Source organism: Schistocerca americana, chromosome 3 (assembly GCF_021461395.2).
Source record: "Schistocerca americana isolate TAMUIC-IGC-003095 chromosome 3, iqSchAmer2.1, whole genome shotgun sequence".
NCBI lineage: Eukaryota > Metazoa > Arthropoda > Insecta > Orthoptera > Acrididae > Schistocerca > Schistocerca americana.
Genome location: NC_060121.1, coordinates 925,409,945 through 925,433,357, shown reverse-complemented (window position 1 = coordinate 925,433,357; position 23,413 = coordinate 925,409,945). Strand labels below are relative to the sequence as shown.

The 23,413-nt window shown below is 43.0% G+C and overlaps 1 protein-coding gene across 1 annotated transcript in view; it reads right to left on the bottom strand.

Moving 5' to 3' along the window:
* LOC124606540 (nuclease SbcCD subunit C-like) overlaps positions 1-23,413 on the bottom strand; it is a 134,088-nt gene that overhangs the window by 12,527 nt on the left and 98,148 nt on the right. The window contains exon 4 of the mRNA XM_047138525.1: positions 6,340-6,453. Coding sequence (XP_046994481.1) covers positions 6,340-6,453 — 114 coding nt within the window. The remainder of the gene's footprint in view (positions 1-6,339; positions 6,454-23,413) is intronic.

Sequence of the window (23,413 nt, the reverse complement as noted above, 5' to 3'; positions counted from 1 at the left end):
TGGTAGGTTCCTTTGATCGTCTGCCGATGAGAGACGATACCGACAACAGAGGCCTCCTTACAACCCGAGTGAATATCTGCATGTGAATATCCACCATCTGTCTGAACAGTGTCCAGGTGGTAAACAGGATACATGGTCTCGTGTCGTTTTCGCGGTACATGTACCCTACCATTTAACTGTACATATTTGAACCTTTCACCTTTACCATCAGTAGACGATGATAAGTCGATGGCAGAGACCACAAACGTTATAGGTTTAGCGGGTCCGTCACAAGCTAGGTGACTACGACACGTGAGTTCCGGTCATGCAAGACGGCCACCTGTGGAAATACGAAAGTTGCCATAGAAACGGCCTCAAACAGAGGAACGTCACCTATACCCATGCATTCACCCCGAGCAGGTCACTGCCAACTACGCTAAGCTACCGTCTTCCCACCGCAACTGCTGCTGGAATCTGAGAACGACATCGCTCTGCTCTGATGAACACCAAATTCATCATCTCGGGCTGCTGTGCTTCCGCGGTACTTCGACTCTGCCAGCGCTGCTCGACCAGGCTCCTGTGATGTGTGTCGTGCAAAACACCACGAACTGCCCATGTCATTGTCAAAGGTCACTCACTGCAGCATTTTGATGAGGCTAAAATTCTCGAACTTTATGTGACTATTCCGTTCACTTAGTTAATTTTTCTTGGGGACTTTGATTTTTGCTAGATGCTAGATGCAAATATTAAGTTGCATTCATATTATACGGAGAGTAAATACAAATGCAAATATCTGGCGTATTAAGTCTCATTCATATTAAATGGGTGGTGAATAGTGTGAGTGTAAAAGTGTATATTTCACGTTTAAGGTTATAGTAGTGTACCCTGCCTTTTTTCAGGCTTCGATCATCCAGTGGCGGTTTCCCCATACCTGTGTTAAACTCTGTGTCCATCGAGGTGCAGTGAAGAGAAACTCGTGGGATGATGCCTTCTCTGACCCAAAGTGAGGAACGGCTGTTCACCTGTTGTGGCTGCAAAACACTGAAATGACAAATGCTTTTCTGCTCTGTGGGCCGTTAAACCACAATTTCCGTCCAAGGTCACTGACAGTGACTCCAGCCACTGACACATTGTTGTCCACATCAGTTGGTAGTTACGGCTCCAATTGTAGCTACTCGCACAGCAGTCCATCACGTGTCGACACAGATAAGTCCCAAGATGCACAACATCGAGATAAAATACCTTTGCACTTTCGATCTTTTCTCTCATCTTTTCTTTATTTCTTTTGGGTCATTAGTTTGCTGACTGGTTCGATGTAGCGCACTACGAGTTTCTCTGTTGCGCCAGACTCGTCATCTTAGAGTAGTTCTTACACCTAAGATCCCGAATTACTTGTTGGATTCCTTCCAGTCTGTGTACATTATTGTGCGGTTTTGTTAATTAATGTCTCAGTGATGTATAACGATATGAAAAAATATTTCTCGTCGTTTCGTTTTGCAACGCTGATAGAGGTGAGACAGACAGGGTTATTCGTAAGTACCTCTGGAGTTTCACAAGACGACTGCGCAAGAACTACAAGCCGTAAGAAAGAAAGACACTCATCTGTCGATCGAGCAACTCTCTACTCATTACAGTTCTCAATATGGGCACCACTTGCGATGTGGGGTAAGTTCAAATGGTTCAAATGGCTCTGAGCACTATGGGACTCAACTGCTGAGGTCATTAGTCCCCTAGAACTTAGAACTAGTTAAACCTAACTAACCTAAGGACATCACACACATCCATGCCCGAGGCAGGATTCGAACCTGCGACCGTAGCGGTCTTGCGGTTCCAGACTGCAGCGCCTTTAACCGCACGGCCACTTCGGATGTGGGGTAAGTCAATAAATGTCTGCAGTTCATTGTAGTCGCTAACACGAATTTCCTACAAAGGCGTGACAAGTCTGCTTCATTGGGTTGTCTACTTCCAGGTGCGAACTAATTCCTTGCGGTAATATGGAGCAGATAGTTTAGATATTTAACAATGAAACTTGAAGACAACGCAATCTACAAATGTAATCTGTAAATAGAAGTCTGCGAACCATTACCAGGTCTCCCTTTACCAGTGGGACATGCAGCAAATTCGCTCTGGCACTGTGACATCCTATTGTGAGACACACATGTCCCTATGGTAGTGAAAGTGTCAAACATGTCCCCTCATCCTCTCCCTTGTTCTAGTTAGCATTTTCGTCATATTCCTCCCAGTAAGTACTATCCATTACTCGAATCTGTTCTTTAGCATGTGGTACATAAAAACGGAATCCTTGAAACTCTACTTTAGATGACTAACTATGTTCAACGTGTGAATGGTGGAGAAATAAATAACAGGAGGTGTGTGTAATCAATGTGGTATATTCCTCTACAAGCGAAGACAGAAAACTGACCCTGAGACGGCGTTCAGCAAGGTCCATGGATGAACCCAATGGCTTGAGTGTTGAGTAGTAGTAGCAGTCCCTGAATCGTCCAGTTTCAGGAATATTCGATAGCCCAGATGAGAGTCAACCAAACTATGTGGCGTAGAGGTGCCAGCAACAGTGAAGTCCAAGATGACACTGCCGTGTACTGTGCTGCATGCACTTACGAAGCCCTGCAGTTGATGAGCATACGATGGCGTGGGAGAGCATCATTGGTGCGGTACTGTCGCGTTGTTATTTGACGTGCGTACGCTGGCCGGGTGTTACTGCAGAGGCAGCTATGAGTGGTGTAGTAGGTGTTGCCTATCCCCCAGGCGCTAGAGCAGCTGTCAGGCTGAACTGTCGAATTTGTAACGTGCTCAACAAAATTGCGTGGGTGGCACCGAGGGCATTGCCGAACTGACGGGGCTTAGAGGGATTCTTTGCTGTTTTATTGGTGCACTTGTTAATATTGCGCTCCTCGTGATCACAGCGCAGGAGGGTGGAAAACACGACGGCTGAAAAGCAACCTTTGCTGCGTCAGGCCACTTTCAGATTCCGTTCAGTGGTTTTCAGTGGTCTCTAGTGGTTCCAACCTGTACACGAGAGGGAAAACTGCGGTTGGGTTGCACATCAAAGGAATGGCATCACGTTCTCTGGGGATGTAGCCCCGCAATTTCCTTAGGGAAACGTGCCACCAGTGTCAAAGGTTGTCAATAACATCTTCCTGTTGCTCCTCGCCCTGCCAACTACTATTTCCACCGCAAAGTGTGTGAAAAGAACGTCATAGGGAAAGTGGTGGTTTTATTCACGCCATTTGTGCCACCACATGAGACCTTTTAATGTCGATTCTGATCGGCAGTGTGTCTGAAATGTTTTGCTCGGCCACCCATAAGAATACCACGTGGTATCAACGCCGTGCGTCGTGGTTCTGACCTCCACTGCAGAGACGTCAAAATAAGGGGTGAAATGTGTATAAGAGGGGCTGTGACGATCTTGTCATCGTCTGACAAGTCCTCAATGGCACTGGGCGCAATTGTGTGAGCTTTAACCTGCCTTACAACCCACATGAACTTTTGAGCTGTGGCCTTCTTTCTCGAGTGTCAACTCCTTGCTGATCGAAGCGTCGCCAAGCCCGAGGATGGGGTCGCAGGACGCCACGCTTTTGTACCATCACAGAGGGAGGTTGTAGGCACCTTTGAGATAAATTTCAAACTCACTTGTTGCAATGGGAGAAAATTACGGGCTTTCTAAAAAGCGGTCCTTTAATTCTGTTGTGCAGTGTACATCTAAATCATCTAAAAACGGTTCAAATGGCTCTGAGCAATATGCGACGTAACTTCTGAGGTCACCGGTCCCCTAGAACCTAGAACTACTTAAACCTAACTAACCTAAGGACATCACACACATCCATGCGCGAGACAGCATTCGAACCTGGGACCGTAGTGGTCACGCGGTTGCAGACTGTAGCGCCTAGAACTGCTCGGCCACCCTGGCCGGCAAATCGTCTACAGTATCGACAGCAATAGATAGATCCATACCGCGTAAGTTAATAAGAGACGGGACTGATCCACCATGGTACACAAAACACGCCAGAACACTGTTGCAGAAGCAATGAAAAAAGCATCCCAAATTCAGAAGAACGCAAAACCCCCAAGAATGACTAAGTTTCACGGAAGCTCGAAATTTAGTGCCGACGTCAATGCGGGGTGCTTTTAATAGTTTCCACAATGAAACAATATCTAAAGATATGGTAGAAAACCCAAAGAGATTCTGTTCATGTGTAAAGTAGACCATTGGCAAAAAAAAAAAAAAAAAAAAAAAGGTCAAGATCGTCACTGCGCGATAACGATGGAAATGTTACCGATGATGGGGGCCACTAAAGCGGAGTTACTAAATACAGTTTTCCGTAATTCCTTCACGAAAAAATAAAAAGTAAATATTCCAGAATTCAGAACCAGAATTGCTGTTAGCATGAGTGACATAAAAGTAGGTATCTTAGGTGTTGCGAAACAAACCACTTAAGAAAGCCAAGTCTTCCGGTACAGATGGTATACCAATCAGGTTCTTTCAGAGTATGCAGACACAATATCGCCTTTCTTAGCAATCGTACAACCGCTCACTTGACGAAAGGTCTGTTCCTAAAGACTTGAAAGCACTACATGTCACTCCAATATTCAAGAAAGGAAATAGGAGTAACCCATTGAATTACAGAGCCATATCACTGACCTCAATTTGAAGTAGGATTTTGGAGCATATACTGTACCAAAATTCCTACATTTTCGGAAGGTTTTTGATATCGTTCCTCACAAGCGACTATTAATCAAATTGCGTGTGTCTAGAGTATCGTCTCAGTTGTGTGACTGGATTCGTGATTTCCTCTCAGCTTAGTCACAGTTCGTAGTGATAGATGGTAAATCATCGAGTAGAACAGAAGTGATATCTGGCGTTCCGAAAGGTAGTGTCATAGACCCTCTGCTGTTCCTGATTTACATAAACGATCTAGGTGATAATCTGAGCAGCCCCCTTGGACTGTTTGCAGATGACGCTGTAAATTACCGTCTAGTAAAATCATGAGACGATCAATTCCAATTACAAAATGATCTAGCGAGAATATCTGTATGGTGCGAAAACTGGCAGTTGGCACTAAACAAAGAAAAGAGTGAGGTCATCCACATGGGTACTAAAAGAAATCCGATAAATTTTGGGTATACGATAAATCGCACAAATCTAAGGGCTGTCAATTCTACTAAATACCTAGGAATTACAATTACGAGAAACTTAAATTGGGAAGACCACATAGATAATATTGTGGGGCAGGCTAAACAAAGACTGCGCTTTGTTAGCAGAACACTTGGAAGATGCGACAAACCCACTAAAGAGACAACCTACATTATGCTTGTCCGTCCTCTGCTGGAATATTGCTGCGGGGTATGGGATCCTTACCAGGTGGGATGGACGGAGGACATCGAAAAAGTGCAAAGAAGGGCAGCTCGTTTCGTGTTATCGCGCAATAGGGGTGAGAGTGTCACTGATATGATGCTGAAACAAAGGCGGTTTTCTTTGCGGCGAGATCTATTTACAAAATCTCAGTCACCAACTTCCTCTTCCGAACGCGAAAATATTTTGTTGACACCCACCTACGTAGGGAGGAATGATCATCATAATAAAATAAGAGAAATCGGAGCTCGAAAGGAAAGATTTAGGTGTTTGTTTTTCCGACGCGCCATTCGAGAGTGGAATGGTAGAGAAGTAGTATGAAAATGGTTTGATGAATCCTCTACCAGGCACCTAAGTGTGAATTGCAGAGTAACCATGTAGATGTTGATGTAAATGTACGTCAATACTGTGCAAGCCACCCGACAGTGTGTGGTGCAAGGTACTTGTGGTTCCATTAACTGATTCCTCTTTCCCCTTTCCACTCAGAAATGGCGGCTGGAAAATGGGAATGTCGGTAAGGCTCTGTATTTGCTCTAATTTCTCGAAAATTATACGACATGGAAATATTACGTGCAAGGGTAAACGGCTTTTACAAATTGCTTCCCTTTTTGTTTACAAAACGGTTCTGTTTGTTTCTTGTGGTATTGCGTTCAGAGTTTGCGGTTTTTATGTTCACCTCGGCTTTTGAACTGGTGTAATTACTGTCGACGTTATCTGAGAAAAGATTTCCGAGAATTCTTTTCGCCGCCGCTTGGTAGTGAGATACGTTTCAGCCCATTACGCTGAGTCCAGCACCGTGTACATGTCGTTCCTGGAATGAACTTGGCGAAGTGAATGCTCTTCCACGCGAGTGCACGCTTTACTGCAGTACGGCCGTTCCCGGCGGGACGCTGTTACCGGCTGAAACAGTAATTTTCCGTGCCGTTACGCCTATTCGTCATATTACGCCTTCTCCGCAAAAACGGGCCCCGGTATTCCGGCTGACTTACGGCCGCCTCCCCCCGCCGTGCCGCGTACCAGCGCACGCACAACACCGGCTCTCTCATTTCTAAAATTTCCCAGAGGCCTTGCCCCGACATTTCACCTCCAGCTGCATCTGCATTCTGTGCGAGATAAATGCAATTACTATGCTGCTCACAAAAACAGCTATAAGCTATAGGGAAAGAGGAGTGACATACAATACGTACTAGAACTATGAGGGAACAATAAGAATGGAAGATCAAGAAAGAAGTGCTCATATTAAGAAGAGCTTAGGGCAGGAATACATTATTATCCTCTACTGTGCAATCGGTGATTTTATTAAATGAGGTCAAACTGGACGAAACAGTTCCTGAGAGGACAAGGTAGGGATGACAGCTATAACTGGAACACCTAATTTTCCGCTGTATCGATTTCTTTCGTCCTGATGTTAAGCTGACTGTTAAAACCACTCGAAACAACCGGTTTATGAAATAACCGAGTTTTAGTTTCTTTATTGCTGTTATTTCCAGCAAATAGAGTAGCTTTCAAAGGAAGACTAATAATTCTAGTGACGGTAAAGGGGTAGGAGACACCGACTGATGTGAGGCTGTGGCTGTGGCAGACATCGGTCTCAGTTTCTCCAACCGAAAGATTGCGAAGACGAAGGAAACGAGCGCTGCGACAGCGAGAGCAAAATTTCACAAGCTGCATCATCACGTATAGGTAGCATCATTTTCTCACCTTGAAATTAAGACATCAGTAACTATCCCAGTTTTATAGAACATCGATAAAATTATAGGCCTATCAGTCACATTCAACTTCTCTTCTAAGGGACGTGGTGGATGTTATCTCCTTACCGGATGTCTCTGGTATGTTATGCCCCTCCTTTTATAATCTCTGAACGGATATGAATGATTGTGCTTCACTGCTACCTTTCTTTGCAAAGCACTTCAAAACTAGGGATGGTGTCATTCCGCAATAGAACCGACGTCCAGTGACGACAGCGAGAAACTGCCGTCTTGCATGCACATGCGTCCCGTGCAACTAAATACTTCTAATACACATTCATCTAAATACTTAGGGATTTCTATTACCAATACTGTTACGCCGTCGCCAAAGTAGCCCCTGCGGGCCGGCAACATATCTAACACGACACAGGACCGGGGTTGCCTATGCCCATAGGCGTAAGAAATGGTAAACATTGGCTGTTTTGGAAACAAACATTCCGCGTACTACTTCCTACAGAGGGAGTTCGAGATGGCCTGCAGGAAGTATTACTACACCAACATCTGATTCACTGAATACTATTTAGAGGCTAGAACCAGCATCGGACGTCAGTTCACGCCGAATACCGACCTCAAGGACGTCTCCACGGAAGACTATGTCTTCGACATCGGGATAGGGCTTGGAATTAAGTGTATGTGTGTTACAGCGGACTCTTGTGGGAAGCTTAGAAGTTATCTTTTGTTGCCTCTAGTGGCAAATTCTGACTGGCTTTGTGATTGTGACTTTTCGTTGTTATTCAATCATTTGCATGTAGATTCACGTCAATAACAGTTGTAAAAACGTTCGAATTGTCAGTTACAACAAATACAATAAGTTGGAACAGTCACATAGATAATGTTGTGGTTAGAGGGAACCAAAGACTACGATTTATTGGCAGAACCCTTACAAAATAGAACACTGTGCTTGTCTGTCCTGTTCTGAAGTACTACTGTGCAGAGTCGGATTCGCATCAGATAAGATCAACAGAGGGCATAGAAAAAGTTCAAAGAAGGGCAGCTCGTCTTGCACTATCGCGAAATAGAGGAGAGTGACGCCGGTATGATATGTGAATTGGGGTTGCAATCAATAAAAAAAAGGCGTTTTTTGTTGCGGCAGTATCTTCTCATGAAATTTCAATCACCAACTTTGTCCTCAAAGTGTGAAATACTTTGTTGGCGCCTACCTACATACAGATAAATGATCGTGATAATGAAATAAGAGTGTTCGTTTCTCCCACGCGCTTTTGAGATGGAACAGTGGAGAAACAGGTTGAAGGTGATTCGGTGAACTCTCTGCCAGGCACTTAATTTTGAATTACAGAGTAATCATGTAAATGACTACTCTGTAATTGACACATTATTGTTCCAGTAATGATGTACAGATTGTTACGTATTTATTACTATTTTCTAACTGTCGGTGTTGCTATTGAATTAGCACTGATCGATTTCCCCATATTCTATTATAACTCAATATTTCAAGGCAACAAAAATTTTGCTAACAAACATTATTGATTTGTAAAAAACGTTCCACTTAGAAAGTAAAAAGTTTAGCGACGCTGCTATGCCAAATTGATATGCCAGTTTATTTCCCGGTTATTAGCAAAAAATGAAAAACCTGTTATCCACTCTATTTACAGATGAGGCTACTTTTACGACGGGGTGTATGGTGGCGGCGAACTATCATACCGGTTCCGCGTCAGTGTGTGGCGGAGATTACTGGCGAAAACCTCGTGGGACCAATCGTCCTTCCACAATACATAACAGTCCAGGTATGTCCGCGCTTCCTGTTGGTGACTCCGCCTCCCGTACTGAAAGACGTGTCTTCTTTGGTACGAACGGTAACGTGGCTGCTACACGGTGGTGTTCCAGCTCACTGCCCTCTTCATTATGGAGCTAAAATAGTAGTGCAGACATAACATTCCCGCTTGCTTGGTGTGATTCCAGGTGTGCTTTCAGTAATTGAAAACTCACTGTCAAAGATCTTTTATTTCCATATTCTAGTGGATGGATCTCCGCCGGAACTCATTTCGGGCAATGTGCCCATATGACCTTTTTTTTGTTCCTTAACATCTCAGGACTCATTGCCGGCAGTTGGTCCCCATTTAGCAAACTCATCCTGAAGCAAAAGCAATGACGAAAATAGAGAGGAAGGGTCACAAGCAGTATTAAAAATCAGTGCAAAGGGATAAAAATGCTAAGATTCGCCGATGACATTGCTATCCTCAGTGAACGTGAGGAAGAGTTAAGGGATGTGCTGATGAGAATGAACAGTCTAATCAGCACATAATACCGATGGGGAGTAAACAAAACACAGAGTAAAATATTGACGAGCAGCAAAAAGAGATTCCTGAAAACGTACTCCAGAAATGGGATTGAGATCGTAAGCTCTCTAGCAAGGTTTTCTGAAATTTTCAATTCGTCAGTCAACAGCAGAACATCAGTTTTAAGGTGAAGATCGTGGTATTCACCAAGATTTTCTACATCAAATCTTTTCCAATCTAACTGTGCATGGTACTAATATTCATCACTTGTGTTTCTTCAAATTTCTTCGAAGAATAAATGTCATCATAAGGACGAACGCTTTTTTCGTCACTAGATCGACTAGATTCTCTGGACCAAATTTTCCCACGTTTTCATCTGTTCTTTCTTCAGATTCGAGGAAAGTTGTCAAGACTTGATGTCATGAACCTAAACGTGTCATTAAGTTTCATCTTCAGATTTTCTGCCTTCATGCTGAAGCTGATGTATCCTTATTCATTATTGGGAGTCAAATCTACGAGTATATCTTTTACGTCGTGACCAAGCCCATCCACTAACAAAGTGAGTCACATCCCATCAAATTGTGTAAGTAAGTTGGTACAAAAGTTAGATGCTTTAGTTGTACATTGCACTGTGGGGCAATGTATTTTCCAGTCAAATGAACGTGATGTCGAACTTTTGTGTTCTTTCGTGAGTAAAGATTCCGACAGAATGGACATTTTCTAGATTTATCATACATTGGCTGTTCCTCTCGCGTGAGTTGTCTCATTTCTTCAACTTTGGAGTAAATTCTTCCGATTTTTTCAGTCTCTCTTTTCACACACTCAGTGAAGTTATTTATGACACTGGTTTTCCTCGGTAGATGAGTGGTTCCTTGCAGTTTCCGTTGAAGTCCTTAATGTAGTAACGAAACCCACTTGGTTCATGTTTTTGATATTTCATTGTATATGGTGTTTCTGGATTTGGTTGACAGTTGCCTGTCTTTAAGAGTAAACCTCGAAATCTGCATAGATGACGAAAGAAATCTTCGTTGTGTGTTGGTAGTTTTCGAAGACTATGTGTTAACCCTTCTCGGGTAATTCAAATGCGAATGATTTTGAACTAAACAGTTTGATAAGTGTTCAATCAATTTTTCCTTCTTGTTTAAGAAAAGTAGACAAATGTCACAGATAAATTTTTTACGTAAATTTTTTTTAGTGATTTCACTAGAAACAAGGCGTGATAGATACCTAATCCAGCAGTTGTGGGAGTTCTCATCTTCTTTGAAATGGAGATATAATTAAATGTTTTTCGCTCTTATTCTTCCTTGTTTTTAATGGGTACCCCTGGTATTTTTCATCAAATGAATAAACGTTGATGGACACATTGATTTTTCTCTCAACCTCTGGAATGTGATCAACTACAACGGGAAATAGGATGGATCTGTCAGGATTTTTCCGAACCACCGGATTTAACGTTGGAGCCATAGCCCATACATGATTTTTTTATCATTACTCTCCGTTGATGCAAGCTTTCTTGTCTCTATACTTTTTCTGGCAGTTTGTGATGATCCTCTCAGTTGGAGCGTTTCGATTGATTGCCAGTTGAAGGCCGACAATTGTATTTAACGTCCAACCTGACCCAAGGGTTTGGAAATGAATCAGTTTCGATAAAACCTCCTTTTCTGCTGTTCTGTAGAACTTGAGTCTCTCTCTTTAGTGATCTCGTAGTTTTTTGTCTGGAAACCAAATCCCATGATTCTCTCACTTCTCTTCATTCTGAACTCGCAGAAGAGGAACAGATTGGTCTTCAACCCTTAATGAATACATTTTATTTTTTACGGTAGGTCCTACCTAGTGCGTTCAATAAAAAGTTTGGTTCGTGTAGATCACGATTGTTTTCCAAAATTTATCATGTGTAGTCTGTCGGTAAATGTTGTGCTCGTAGGTACCTGTCACCAATATTTCTTCCTCATCCTTTCCCGAAGATACTCGCATGATACGGCAAGATTTCATAATTTTTTGTGATTGCTTACTGTTGTGTGGGTTCAGCACTTTTGAAGACTTCGTTGCTATTGCCAAGTTTTGAGTAGGGTTATTTCCAAAATTTTTCCTTGAGTTTTTCTTTGATCATCGAGATGTTTACCATAGAATGTAATCAGTTTATTTTTCCCTCGTGTACTGTGGACCGTAAGTCCTTCGTCCTTACACGTGGCACGAAGTTGAATTACGGTGAATTTCTCCGGTAGGTCAGTCATTTACAAGGAGAAAATTTAAGGAAAAAAAAAAAAGAAACGATGCTCGAGAGGTCTGGTATACACCAGCAGATGAAGGTAAATCAATAAGGAAGAGTTCCCTCCCATCCACTCGTGCTTATCAAAACCACGTCTGCCTGTCTCATCATAGCAGACACACACGAGGAGTTAGTTCCTTAAAGCCTTCATAGATGTCTCTGTTGAGACATACGAAGTTTTTGACACGGGAATATGCATACTTTTACATATAAATTCCTCTTTTTTATTAAAAATTTGTGGGCCCACACTCATATCTATTTGTTGGCTACATTTCTTCTCTTCTTTAAAAAACACTAAAATGTGATGAAAAACTTGTGTTTGCATCAAATAAACTGATGAAAATGGTTCAGTTTTGAATGAAGTTCTACAGATGTGATGCGCTATAGATAAGACGTTCAAGGCTTTTTTTTTTCTAAACTCTATGCAAACACGTTGACTGAAGGAAATGGCCGTGACTGACGACGTCTTATATAATGTTGTGTGTGGGGAGACAAAAAACGATCTTCATCCTCACCTGTGTACTTAATAACGACTTGAATGAATGAAGCACTTCAGTTAATCCTGAAGTTGGTCGACGTGAGGAGTCGTGTACGTCGGGTAGGGGCGTTAGGAGGAAACTCCGGTGAAGCTCGTTTTACACATTACTGTGTGAAAATTCTTTGTTTCTCCTTCATGAGTCGTCCTGAACGAGATGTTATCTTTATATTGTAAAAGCACTTATTTAGAAAGAAATTTCATTGTGTTTCACCAATTCAATCATCTTTTTTTTCTGGAGTTTTGAGTTGGGGGGGAAAAGTGGGGTAGAACCGGCTTTACATATGTGCTATCACTCGGACCTGGTATCCCAGACTGATGAACAGTAATCGAGAATCGGTCGAACAGTCACTTTGTAAGCCACTTCCTTCGTGGATGAGTTACATTTCCTTAAGATTCTTCCTATGAATCTTCCTGGCATCTGCTTTTGCTACTATTTGTCTTATGTGATCATTTCACTTACGGTCGCTCTGGATAGTTACCCCTACATATTTTACGGCAAATTCTGTCTCTAGTAATTTTTCATCAATAGCGTAGTTGTGCAGCGAAGCATTTCTTGTCCCATGTATGTGTAATATGTTACTTATATTTACGTTCAGTGTCAACTGCCAGAGTCTGCGTCATTCAACAATCCTACCTTCTGGCGTTGCTACTTTCTAATAGGCAACCATATCATTTGCGAACAGTTTTAATGAGCTTCTAACGCTTTCTACTTGACCATCTATGTAGACTGTAAACAGCAATAGTCCTATTACACTTCTTTTGGGTATTTTGGGTACTCCGTAAATTACCTTTATATCTGTCGATTTTGTTGTTTTAAGTGCGACGTATTGAGTTCTTTCTGCATTGAAATCTTGAATCCAGTCGTAAATCTGGTTCGATACTATGTAAGCTCAAACTGTTTGGACTAAACGGCAGTGATGATGATGATGTTTGGTTTGTGGGCCGCCCAGCTGCGAGGTCATCAGCGCCCATAAAAAGTCCCTACTTTTATATAGTCCAGTTTTTTTTCACACAGTCCAATCTAGACATTTTCACGAATGATGATGATGACGAAATGATGAGGAAAACACAAACACCCAGTCCCCGGGCAGAGAAAGTCCCCAACCTGGACTAAACGGCAGTGAGAGACGGTGTAAAATACCATACTGAAGTGAGGGAACACGGCATCACCTTGAGCGTCTAATGTTAACGGTACATCAATTTTGTAAGACTAACGAGAGAGCTAAAGTGGGGAAACGTAAGGAAAAAACAGATTGTAGGCGAGTGACTCAGATATTGCGCATTTGGAGCAGAACACCGTTAAACTGGAAAACAGGGAAATGGATAACACGAGAGAAAGATATAGAAGAATTTGAAATGTGCTATTAAAGATTACGTTAAAATTTAATGGTCAGGAAAGTCCAAAACGGAGAGGCCTTTAGTCTGAAAGTAGGGATTGCGGCATTAGCTACCACATGCTAAGGTACAGAGTACATACTCCAGCCAACTACGAAGGTTAAACAGTTGTGGAGCAAAGATTAACGAAGTTACGAACTATAAGAAACAGTGAGTCAGTGACAAATCAACCGAAAAACTGAGACGGGGAAAGAGAGAGAGAGAGAAGAGAAAATATTAGTAAAGACAAAGGCGTCGGGTGTAATGAGCACATGGTCTGAGTGCAGACGGCATTTCGTAGTTGAATTTTCATATATGTCGCCAAAAGCCTTTGATCTAGAAAGGCAATTCTCTGTGCCGGTGACTGGAAGTAGATGTCAGGTTTGTTGCAGCCGACTGAGGGAAGTACGACACGAAGATGGTAAATGACGAAAAATACAGTTAGTTCTGGCGAGCGGTGTAAGAGAGCTCTCAAATCACAGGCGTCGAAAATGAAATTGACATTTCTTTTTCCAGTCCGTGTGTGACGATAAAAGCTTTTGAAATTAAACAGAATAGTAATAGCGACCGCTGCGCTGTGTAAAAGCACGAGTTGCATTTCAGCGGCGTCAAAGCGAATGACAGCGAAAATTTAGTCACTTTGGAGGAAAATTTAGCTGGTAGAGGTGGTAGGGACTGTAGCGGCGTTTTGTGACGGTGTTCCGAGCTGAGCGACATCAAATGTTGACGATAGATGCAGATCACCAAGAAGGGTATGTCCTGTAGATTTCGGATAGGCGACCGACACGGTATCAGTCATCGACCACTGCCCGAGATACATTGATATTTATTATCCTCGCAGATATTCACTTGGCTCTATGGTTATTTGACTAATACAGTCCAGTGTGTTCTGCTGTGCGGAGAATGCTCAACACAAACCAATGTAACATCGGCCGTGCCCCGCGAAAGTTAATAGGACTACTGGCTTTCTCAGTATACCTAAACGACGTATCAGACAAGATCACTATAAGACATAACTTCCGCTTGTCATAACTGGAATCAGTATTTTTGCTGTGTATAAAATTGAATAACGTAAGATGAGAACCCAAATAAGCCATAAATATGTATCATATACATTTAAGTTGCAAATAAGTTAAAATAAACGAAACTTTTACAGTGACGGTCAAGTGATCAAGTTGAAAGTTGCTATATGGAGTAACTACGTTTTTAAATAGGCAGTAGAGAATAGTTTGTGGTTTTTTCGTGTTCTTTGATTGGTAAGGTCGGATTTTGATAAAGTTGTACGACCGCAGAGGTGTTTCGGCTTAAGAGATACTTGGGACTTTGAGCTATTTCGACGTACTCCAGTTTGGCACTTTAAAATATTTTGTGTACCTCAGCTTGGGACTTAAAGGCACGGTGAGATTGTGATTACTAGCTGCGCTGTCAGTTTGTGAACGTTTCTGCCAAGATGAGTCTGTTAATGTATAGAGACTTGTGCGTGCTGACTGGACTTTAATATTTGTAGCTATTTAAGTTATTTGATGCACGGCTCCACGCCTTAGTTCGTGAGCGTCATTGCTGACGAATGCTCTACTTGCACTGTAAAGCCAAACGACTTCCTTTTTATTTCAATTATGTTCAGTAACTGCAATATCTTTCGTTTGAACTGAATAAATGCTCGGTTAGCCAGCGACCTTGCCGCAGTGGTAACACGAGTTCCCGTTAGATCACCGAAGTTAAAGCGCCGTCTGGTTTGGCTAACACTTGGATGGGTGACCATTCGGTCTGCCGAGTACTGTTGGTTAGCGGGATGCACTCAGCCCTTGTGAAGCAAATTAAGGAGCTACCTGACTGAGAACTAGCGATTCGGGTCAGGAAAACTGACAACGGCCGGGAGAGTGGTGTGCTGAACTCACGCCACTCCATATCCGCATCCAGTGACACCTTTAGGCTGAGGACGACACGGTGGTCGGTCAATACCGTCAGACTATTCCCAGATCTGTTCGGACGTAGGGGAGTAAATGCTTGGTTAATACCAATCCTTCGGTTGTGGGCCATTTACTGTCCTGCAGGATCACATCTGAATATTTCTCCTTTACTGCTGGGATTTTTGTTAATTTGTTTATATACCCACTAATGTGTCTGATCTAAATTAAGGTGCCTCATGACTGATATTTACACTACTGGCCATTAAAATTGCTACACCACGAAGATGACATGCTACAGACGCGAAATTTAACCGACAGGAAGAAGATGCTGTGATATGCAAATGATTAGCTTTTCAGAGCATTCACACAAGGTTGGCGCCGGTGGCGACACCTCCAGTACTGACATGAGGAAACTTCCCAACCGATTTCTCATACACAAACAGAAGTTCACAGCGTTGCCTGGTGAAACATTGTTCTGATGCTTCGTGTAAGGAGTAGTAATGCGTACCATCACGTTTCAAGATCGGATTGTAGCCTATCGCGATTGCGGTTTATCGTATCGCGACATTGCTGCTCGCGTTGGTCGAGATCCAAAGACTGTTAGCAGAATATGCGATCGGTGGGTTCAGGAGGGTAATACGGAACGCCGTGCAGGATCCCAACGGCCTCGTATCACTAGCAGTCGAGATGACAGGCATCTTATCCGCATGGCTGTAACGGATCGTGCAGCCTCGTCTCGATCCCTGAGTCAACAGATGGGGACGATTGCAAGACAACAACCATCTGCACGAACAGTTCGACGACGTTTTCAGCAGCATCGACTATCTGCTCAGAGACCATGGCTGCGGTTATCCTTGACGTTGCATCACAGACAGGAGCGCCTGCGATGGTGTCCTCAACAACGAACCTGGGTGCTCGAATGGCTAAACGTCACGTCACGTTTTTCGGATGAATCCAGGTTCTCTTTAGAGCATCATGATGGTCGCATCCGTGTTTGGCGACTTCGCGGTGAACGCACATGGGAAGCGCGTATTCGTCATCGCCATACTGGCGTATCACCCGGCGTGATGGTATGGGGTGCCATTGGTTACACGTCTCGGTCACCTCTTGTTCGCTCTGACGGCACTTTGAACAGTGGACGTTACATTTCAGATGTGTTACGACCCGTTTCTCTACCCTTCATTCGATCCCTGCGAAACCCTACATTTCAGCAGGATAATGCACGACCGCATGTTACAGGTCCTGTACGGGCCTTTATGGATACAGAAAATGTTCCACGGCTGGGCAGGCCAGCACATTCTCCAGATCTCTCACCAACTGAAAACGTCTGGTCAATGGTGGCCGAGCAACTGGCTCGTCACAATACGCCAGTCACTACTCTTGATGAACTGTGGTGTCGTGTTGAAGTTGCATGGGCAGCTGTACGTGTACACGCCATCCAAGCTCTGTTTGATTGCATGCCCAGGCGTATGAAGGCCGTTATTACGGCAAGAGGTGATTGTTCTGGGTACTGATTTCTCAGGATCCATGCAGCCAATTTGCACGAAAATGTAATCACATGTCAGTTCTAGTATAACATATTTGTCCAATGAATACCCGTTTATCATCTGCATTTCTTCTTGGTGTAATAATTTTAATGGCCAATAGTGTATAAGTAAGTTATTAAAGCAACATTACAGGGCCGTATACCTTCTGTACAGATGAGCCACATCCAGTTTTAAGGTTGTGTAGTTGCCCTCTAGTGGTTACCTGGAATGAATCAACGCAGACGGCGATTAATTTTTAATCGTTAATTTGCTACCAAGCCCCAGTGACGTTGCTTCATATAAAGCATTCACTTGCATCAATTTTCTGCATGAGCGTCATGCAGATTTAACGAATGGTTGAATGTACCTTGTATTAGCAGTATGCATCACAGAATATTCACAAACTACCTAATCGTAATCTACCATAGTGTAACGGCGAATGTGAGAAGTCGTAACGCTGATGGATCGCAGGATGTCAGGTAGCATCTATTCAAAAATATTGCGTATGAATATCGAAAGAAATACTAACAATAATATGAATAATAGCACTAATAAACCGCTGATGGTAAACACGAATGAAGCTATGCTCAGTAAAGTATAAATAAATATTGTCAAAATATTGTGCCTAACGTTTAAAATAGTTCAGAGATATTTATGAGCGTGCTCTCACAGGTAAAAATATTAACTGTGAGCAAAATTTATTATGGGAACAAGTATAGGTTTCGTTAACTGGACTAGAATGTAAGAAAAACACAAAATAGCCACATCAGGTGTCTTCACTATCCTAAACATTGTGGTACGTTAGGGACTGAAATGTGACTGGCTCACTCTGGGCACCAAAAATGCAGTAAACCCACGGAAATAATGACATAGTCCACACTATGCATCAAAAAGTAGTCGGCAGGGAGACACAAAGCCCGTCTCCAGTGAAATGTAGTGAAGGCCAGTCGTTGTCCACATAATTATGTGTGTGGAAGATCAACCGCAGCGTAGTAAAAAACAATTATGAACAGATTTCGAATAAATCCGCAGCGATATGACCGTATAGTGCATTAGAAAAACTACAGATTTTCAAGGGAGGACAAGGCGCACTTACAACATAAACTAGTGTCCTCGGAGTCTTTCGTGGCGGCATGACTGGATAAAATCCAGACAAAAACTGGTGTTTGCGTGTTTCAAGATTGTATGATAGTGACCTATTACGCCATGCATATCAAATTGCGTGCGACATCGATTAGAGTAAATCCAAAGGAAGCAGTGGATGGTTGCATAACTCCAAGCAGTGCTACACAATTGGAAGAAATAAGATAACGATATTTCAAACAAAGCGTCAATCTGACGATGAATTGCAAACTGCGGAATCTGCCCGAAAAATTGTAAGATGATATAAACACACATATTCTTACGTTCAGTAAGTAATCTGAAGATGAAATACATGTGAAACGAGCCCTGGAATTTCGAGATACCAAGAGCAACCAAGAAAAGCATTCGTGTACAATTATGCCAACTCTTAATCTGGATGGTAAATAGGCTGGTAAGATGCTGGAGGTGCTCTGTCCTCTTCGATTCTTTCTCGTGTGCCTGATCTTACAAGGGCAGTATGGAATGTTTACGTCACAGCAAGTAAGAGCGGCAAAATGGGCGTAACAGTACAACTATGGCAAGAGGACTGATTTTGGCCAATAGCTAGTCAAAATAACTTGCTTTTGCTTGATTCCTTGTCTGCGCCGCGGTTGGGCAGCCGCATGGTCCAGGGCGCCTTGCCACGGTTCGTGCGGCTGCCCCCCATCGGTTCGAGTCCTGCCTCGGGCATAGCCGTGTGTGTTGTCCTTAGCGTAAGTTAGTTTAAATTGGATTAAAAAGTGTGTAAGCCTAGGGACCGATGATCTCAGCAGTTCGGTCCCATAGGTTCAAATGGTTCTGAGCACTATGGGACTTAACATCTATGGTCATCAGTCCCCTAGAACTTAGAACTACTTAAACCTAACTAACCTAAGGACATCACACAACACCCAGCCATCACGAGGCAGAGAAAATCCCTGACCCCGCCGGGAATCGAACCCGGGAACCCGGGCGTGGGAAGCGAGAACGCTACCGCACGACCACGAGATGCGGTCGGTCCCATAGGAACTTGCCATAAATTTACAAAAAAATTTCCTTGTCTGCGTATAAGAATCATACTCTTTTAGAGCAAAATATCTCTCCAGAAAAGTGTGGGACATTAAAGTTCGTACCACCTGGAATCACGGTACAAATTCAGCCTCTGTGTGTTTGTATTTTCCGTGGCTATAAAACATATTATCGCACTATCTGCGACTATACCTTAAAGAGTAACCAGATTCACGATAAGCTCCACGACAGAATGTTTCGCATTCGGTTGCTTGCCAAGACATTGCATCAGTTCTCATCACCCCGTAACACAAATACGATTATATATGCCTTCTCTAAGAGCGGATACTTAGCTGAACGTACTGCATGGTCTGTAACTCTCAAGGTATTCGCTTTTGATGTTGATGGTGCGAACCTCCGTGATCTACGTCTGCATCACATAGGTAATCAGCAAGCCACCGTACGGTGTGTGGTGGAGGATACCATGTACCACTACTAGTGGTACATGGTATGGCTCCACTCGCAAATACGGCAAGGGAAAAAAGACTATCTATATGCCTTCGTATGAGCCCTGATATCTCCTATCTTTGTGGCCCATACGACCAATGTATGTTGGCGGCAGTAGCTTCATTCGGCAGTCACCTGCAAGTGCCGGTTTTTTCTGTAAATTTTCTCAATAGTGTTCCTCGAAAAGAAAGTCGTCTTCCCTCCAAAGATTCCCATTTGAGTTCCCGAAGAATCTCCGTAACACTTAAATGTGAACCTACCGATAACAGATCTAGCAGACCGCCCCTGAATTGCTTCTATATCGTCCTTCTGTCCGCCATGATACGGATCCTAAATACTTTAGCAATAGTCAAGAAAAGCTGGCACCAGCGCCCCGTACCCGATATCCTTCACAGATGAACCACACTTTCCTAAAAATTCTCCCAATAAACCAAAATCGATCATGCTCCTTCCCTGCCACAGTCCTCATATGCTCGTTCCATTTCATATCGCTCTTCAACGTTACGATCAGGTATTTAACTGACGTGACTGTGTCAAGAGCTACACTACTAATGCTGGATCCGAAAATTACAGGTTGGTTTTCTCTACTCATTCGCATTATTTTATATTTTACAGTTTAGAGCAATATGCCACTCATCACACAGCTATAAACGTTGTCTAAGTGAACTTCCATCTTCCTACAGCCTCTCAACTTCGACACCTTAGTGTACTCCCCAGCATCATCAGCCTGTCAGCCTGTCAACCTGTCAGCCAAATAATTTATGTATGCAGAGAACAACAGCGGTACTATCACACTTTCCTGGAGCACTCCTGACTATACTATTGTCTCTGATGAACGCTCGCCGTCGAGAACAACATCTTGGGTTCTATTACTTAAGAAGTCTTCGAGCCAGTCACATATCTCTGAACTTATTCCATATGCTCCCACCTCCGTTAACAGCCTGCAGAGAGACCCCGTGTCAAATACTTTCCAGAAATCTATAAATATGGAATCCACATGTTGCCCTTCATCCACAGATCACCGTGTATCATGTGAGAAAAGGGAAAGATGAGTTTCGCACGAGTGATGCTTTCTAAGACCATGCTGATTTGTGGACGTAAGCTTCCCAGTCTCAAGAAAATCCATTATATTCGAACAGAGAATATGTTCAAGGATTCCACAGCAGACCGATCTTAGGGACATTGGTCTGTAATTTTGAGGGTCCGTTCTTTTATCCATCTTACATACAGGAGTCACCTGTACTTTTTTCCAGTCGCTGGGTACTTTGTGTTAGGCGAGAGATTCGCCATAAATATAAGCTAGGGAAGAGGCCAGTGCAAAACCGAATTGGAATTCCGTCCGGACATGGTGACTTATCTGCTTCCAAGTCTTTCAGTTGTTTCTTTACGCCAGGGATGCTTATTACTATGTCGCCCATACAGGAGTCTGTCCAATGGTCAAATGACGGTATGTTTGTACGACTGTCCCGCATGAACAAGATCTTGATCACGAAATTTAAAATTTAGGCTTTCACAAGCTGCGACATGGTCGTGAATCAAGCAGTGACCCGAGTATAGAAAAAATTTCCCTTCTTCTCGTCTGTGGTCACAAATTATTTTGTCTTCGGACTACCGGTATCGGTCTATAATGACCATCATCAGATCTGTTTTATAAAAACATGTCCTAATATACTGGAGCCATAGTAGCATCGTCAAATTTTAAACACAAAATCAACACCAGCATTGTCAAATATATACAAATAACATCATATGCAAGAGTCATCTAGTCAGTGTTGCTGGTTAGCACAATGGAATCGAATACGGGAGGACGAGGTTTCAAACGCTCCTCTGACCGTTTGGATTTAGGTTTCCTGCGATTTCCCTAAGCCCGTCTGCATAAACACCGGGAAGGTGCCGTTCAAAAGGGCACGGATAATTTCTTTCCACATCCTTTTCTAATCCGAACTTGTGCTCCGTCTCTAATAACCGCCTTATCGACGGGACGTTAAACTCCAAACTTCTTTCCTTCATTTTATTTCGCTTTTGCTTCCTGCTCCTCTCCTCTGATCTTAACACACTATTTAGTTCTCCTGCAGTTATCTCGCAACTACCACCACAACCGCATCCAAACTTCATCCTGATGAAATAACTGACAGCATCAACAGCATACTGCTTGATTCAGAGATGTCTTAACGATAAATTGTGTATCTCCGTAGCTGAAGTCATTGAATTTGACTACCATGAAAAGGATCTGGGTTCAATATCCGGTACTGCCTGGGATATTTCCATCGGGGAAAGACTGGAATGGGTGCATACAGCACGTGAAGCAGTTGAATGAGAAGTAGCGGATCCAAGGGTCGGAAAGTGGGCAAAGATGGCGAGAACGGTGTGCTACATCTGTATCTACATCTACATAGGTACTCTGCAAACTCACATATAGGTGTCTGGCAGAGGGTTCATCGAATAATCTTCAAAATTCTCTATTATTCCAATCCCGTATAACGCGTGGAAAGGACGAATACGCATATCTTTCCGTACGAGCTTTCATTTCCCTTATTTTATCATGGTGATCGTTTCTCCCTATGTAGATCGGCGTCAACAAATATTTTCGCATTCGGAGGAGAAAGCTGGTGATTGGAATTTCGTGAGAAGATTGCTCCGCAACGAAAAATGCTTTTGGTTTAATGATGTCCATCCCAAATTCTGTATCATTTTAGTGGCAGTCTCTCCCCTATTTCGCGATAATACAAAACGTGCTGCCCTTCTTTGAACTTTTTCGATGTACTCCGTCAATCCTATTTTGTAGGGATCCCACACCGCGCAGCAGTATTCTAAAAGAGGACGGACAAGCGCACTGTAGGCAGTCTCCTTAGCAAATCTGGTACATTTTCTAAGTGTATTGCCAATAAAACCCAGTCTCTGGTTAGCCTTCCCCAAAACATCTTCTATGTGTTCCTTCCAATTTAAGTTGTTCGTAATTGTAATTTCTAGGTATTTAGTTGAATTTACGGGCTTTAGATTTGGCTGATTTATCCTGTAACCGAAGTTCAACGAATTACTTTTAGCACTCATGTGGGTAACCTCACACTTCTAGTTATTTAGGGTCAACTGCCAATTTCAAACCATACAGACATCTTTTCTAAAAATCGTTTTGCAATTTGTTTTGATCTTCTGATTACTTTATTAGTCGATAAACGACAGCGTCGTCTGCAGACAATCTGAGACGGCTGCTCAGATTGTGTCCCAAATCGTTCATATAGATAAGGAACAGCAAAGGGCCTATAACACTACCTTGGGGAACGCCAGAAGCACTTCTGTTTTACTCCATGACTTTCCGTCAATTACTATGAATTGTGACCTATGTGACAAGAAATCACGAATCCAGTCAGATACGAGTGTTGGTCCTTTAATAATGGCAACTACTTATTTACAGCTCGTATAAAATAGGTACATGTTTCAATGTTTTACTGACCTTCAAAATAGTCACTAGCATTGCCAGAGATCTGGGAGTCGTAGGATGCTCTTAGCAGTGCCAGTTGTGTTGAAAGTTCGAGCGGCGTGGTCTATTGCCCGACGAATTTGTAGCAGTTCTGAAACGAATGCCGTGAAGTGTTTCCTTCAGTTTAGATATCGAGTTGAGCTCACGAGGGCTTAAGTGAGGGTAGTGCAGTAGGTGGTATAGCACTTAGCAGCCCCATCAGTCAAACAAATCAGTAACAGCTTTGACTGTACACGCTTGAGCATTGTGCTGCAAAATGATGGTCAGGTCGTGCAGAAAGTGCCATCACTTCTGTCTCTATGCTGCTCATTTTTGGAGCAGAGCCTACGGATAGCTGTATATACCCTTTTCAAGGGTTACTAAACCA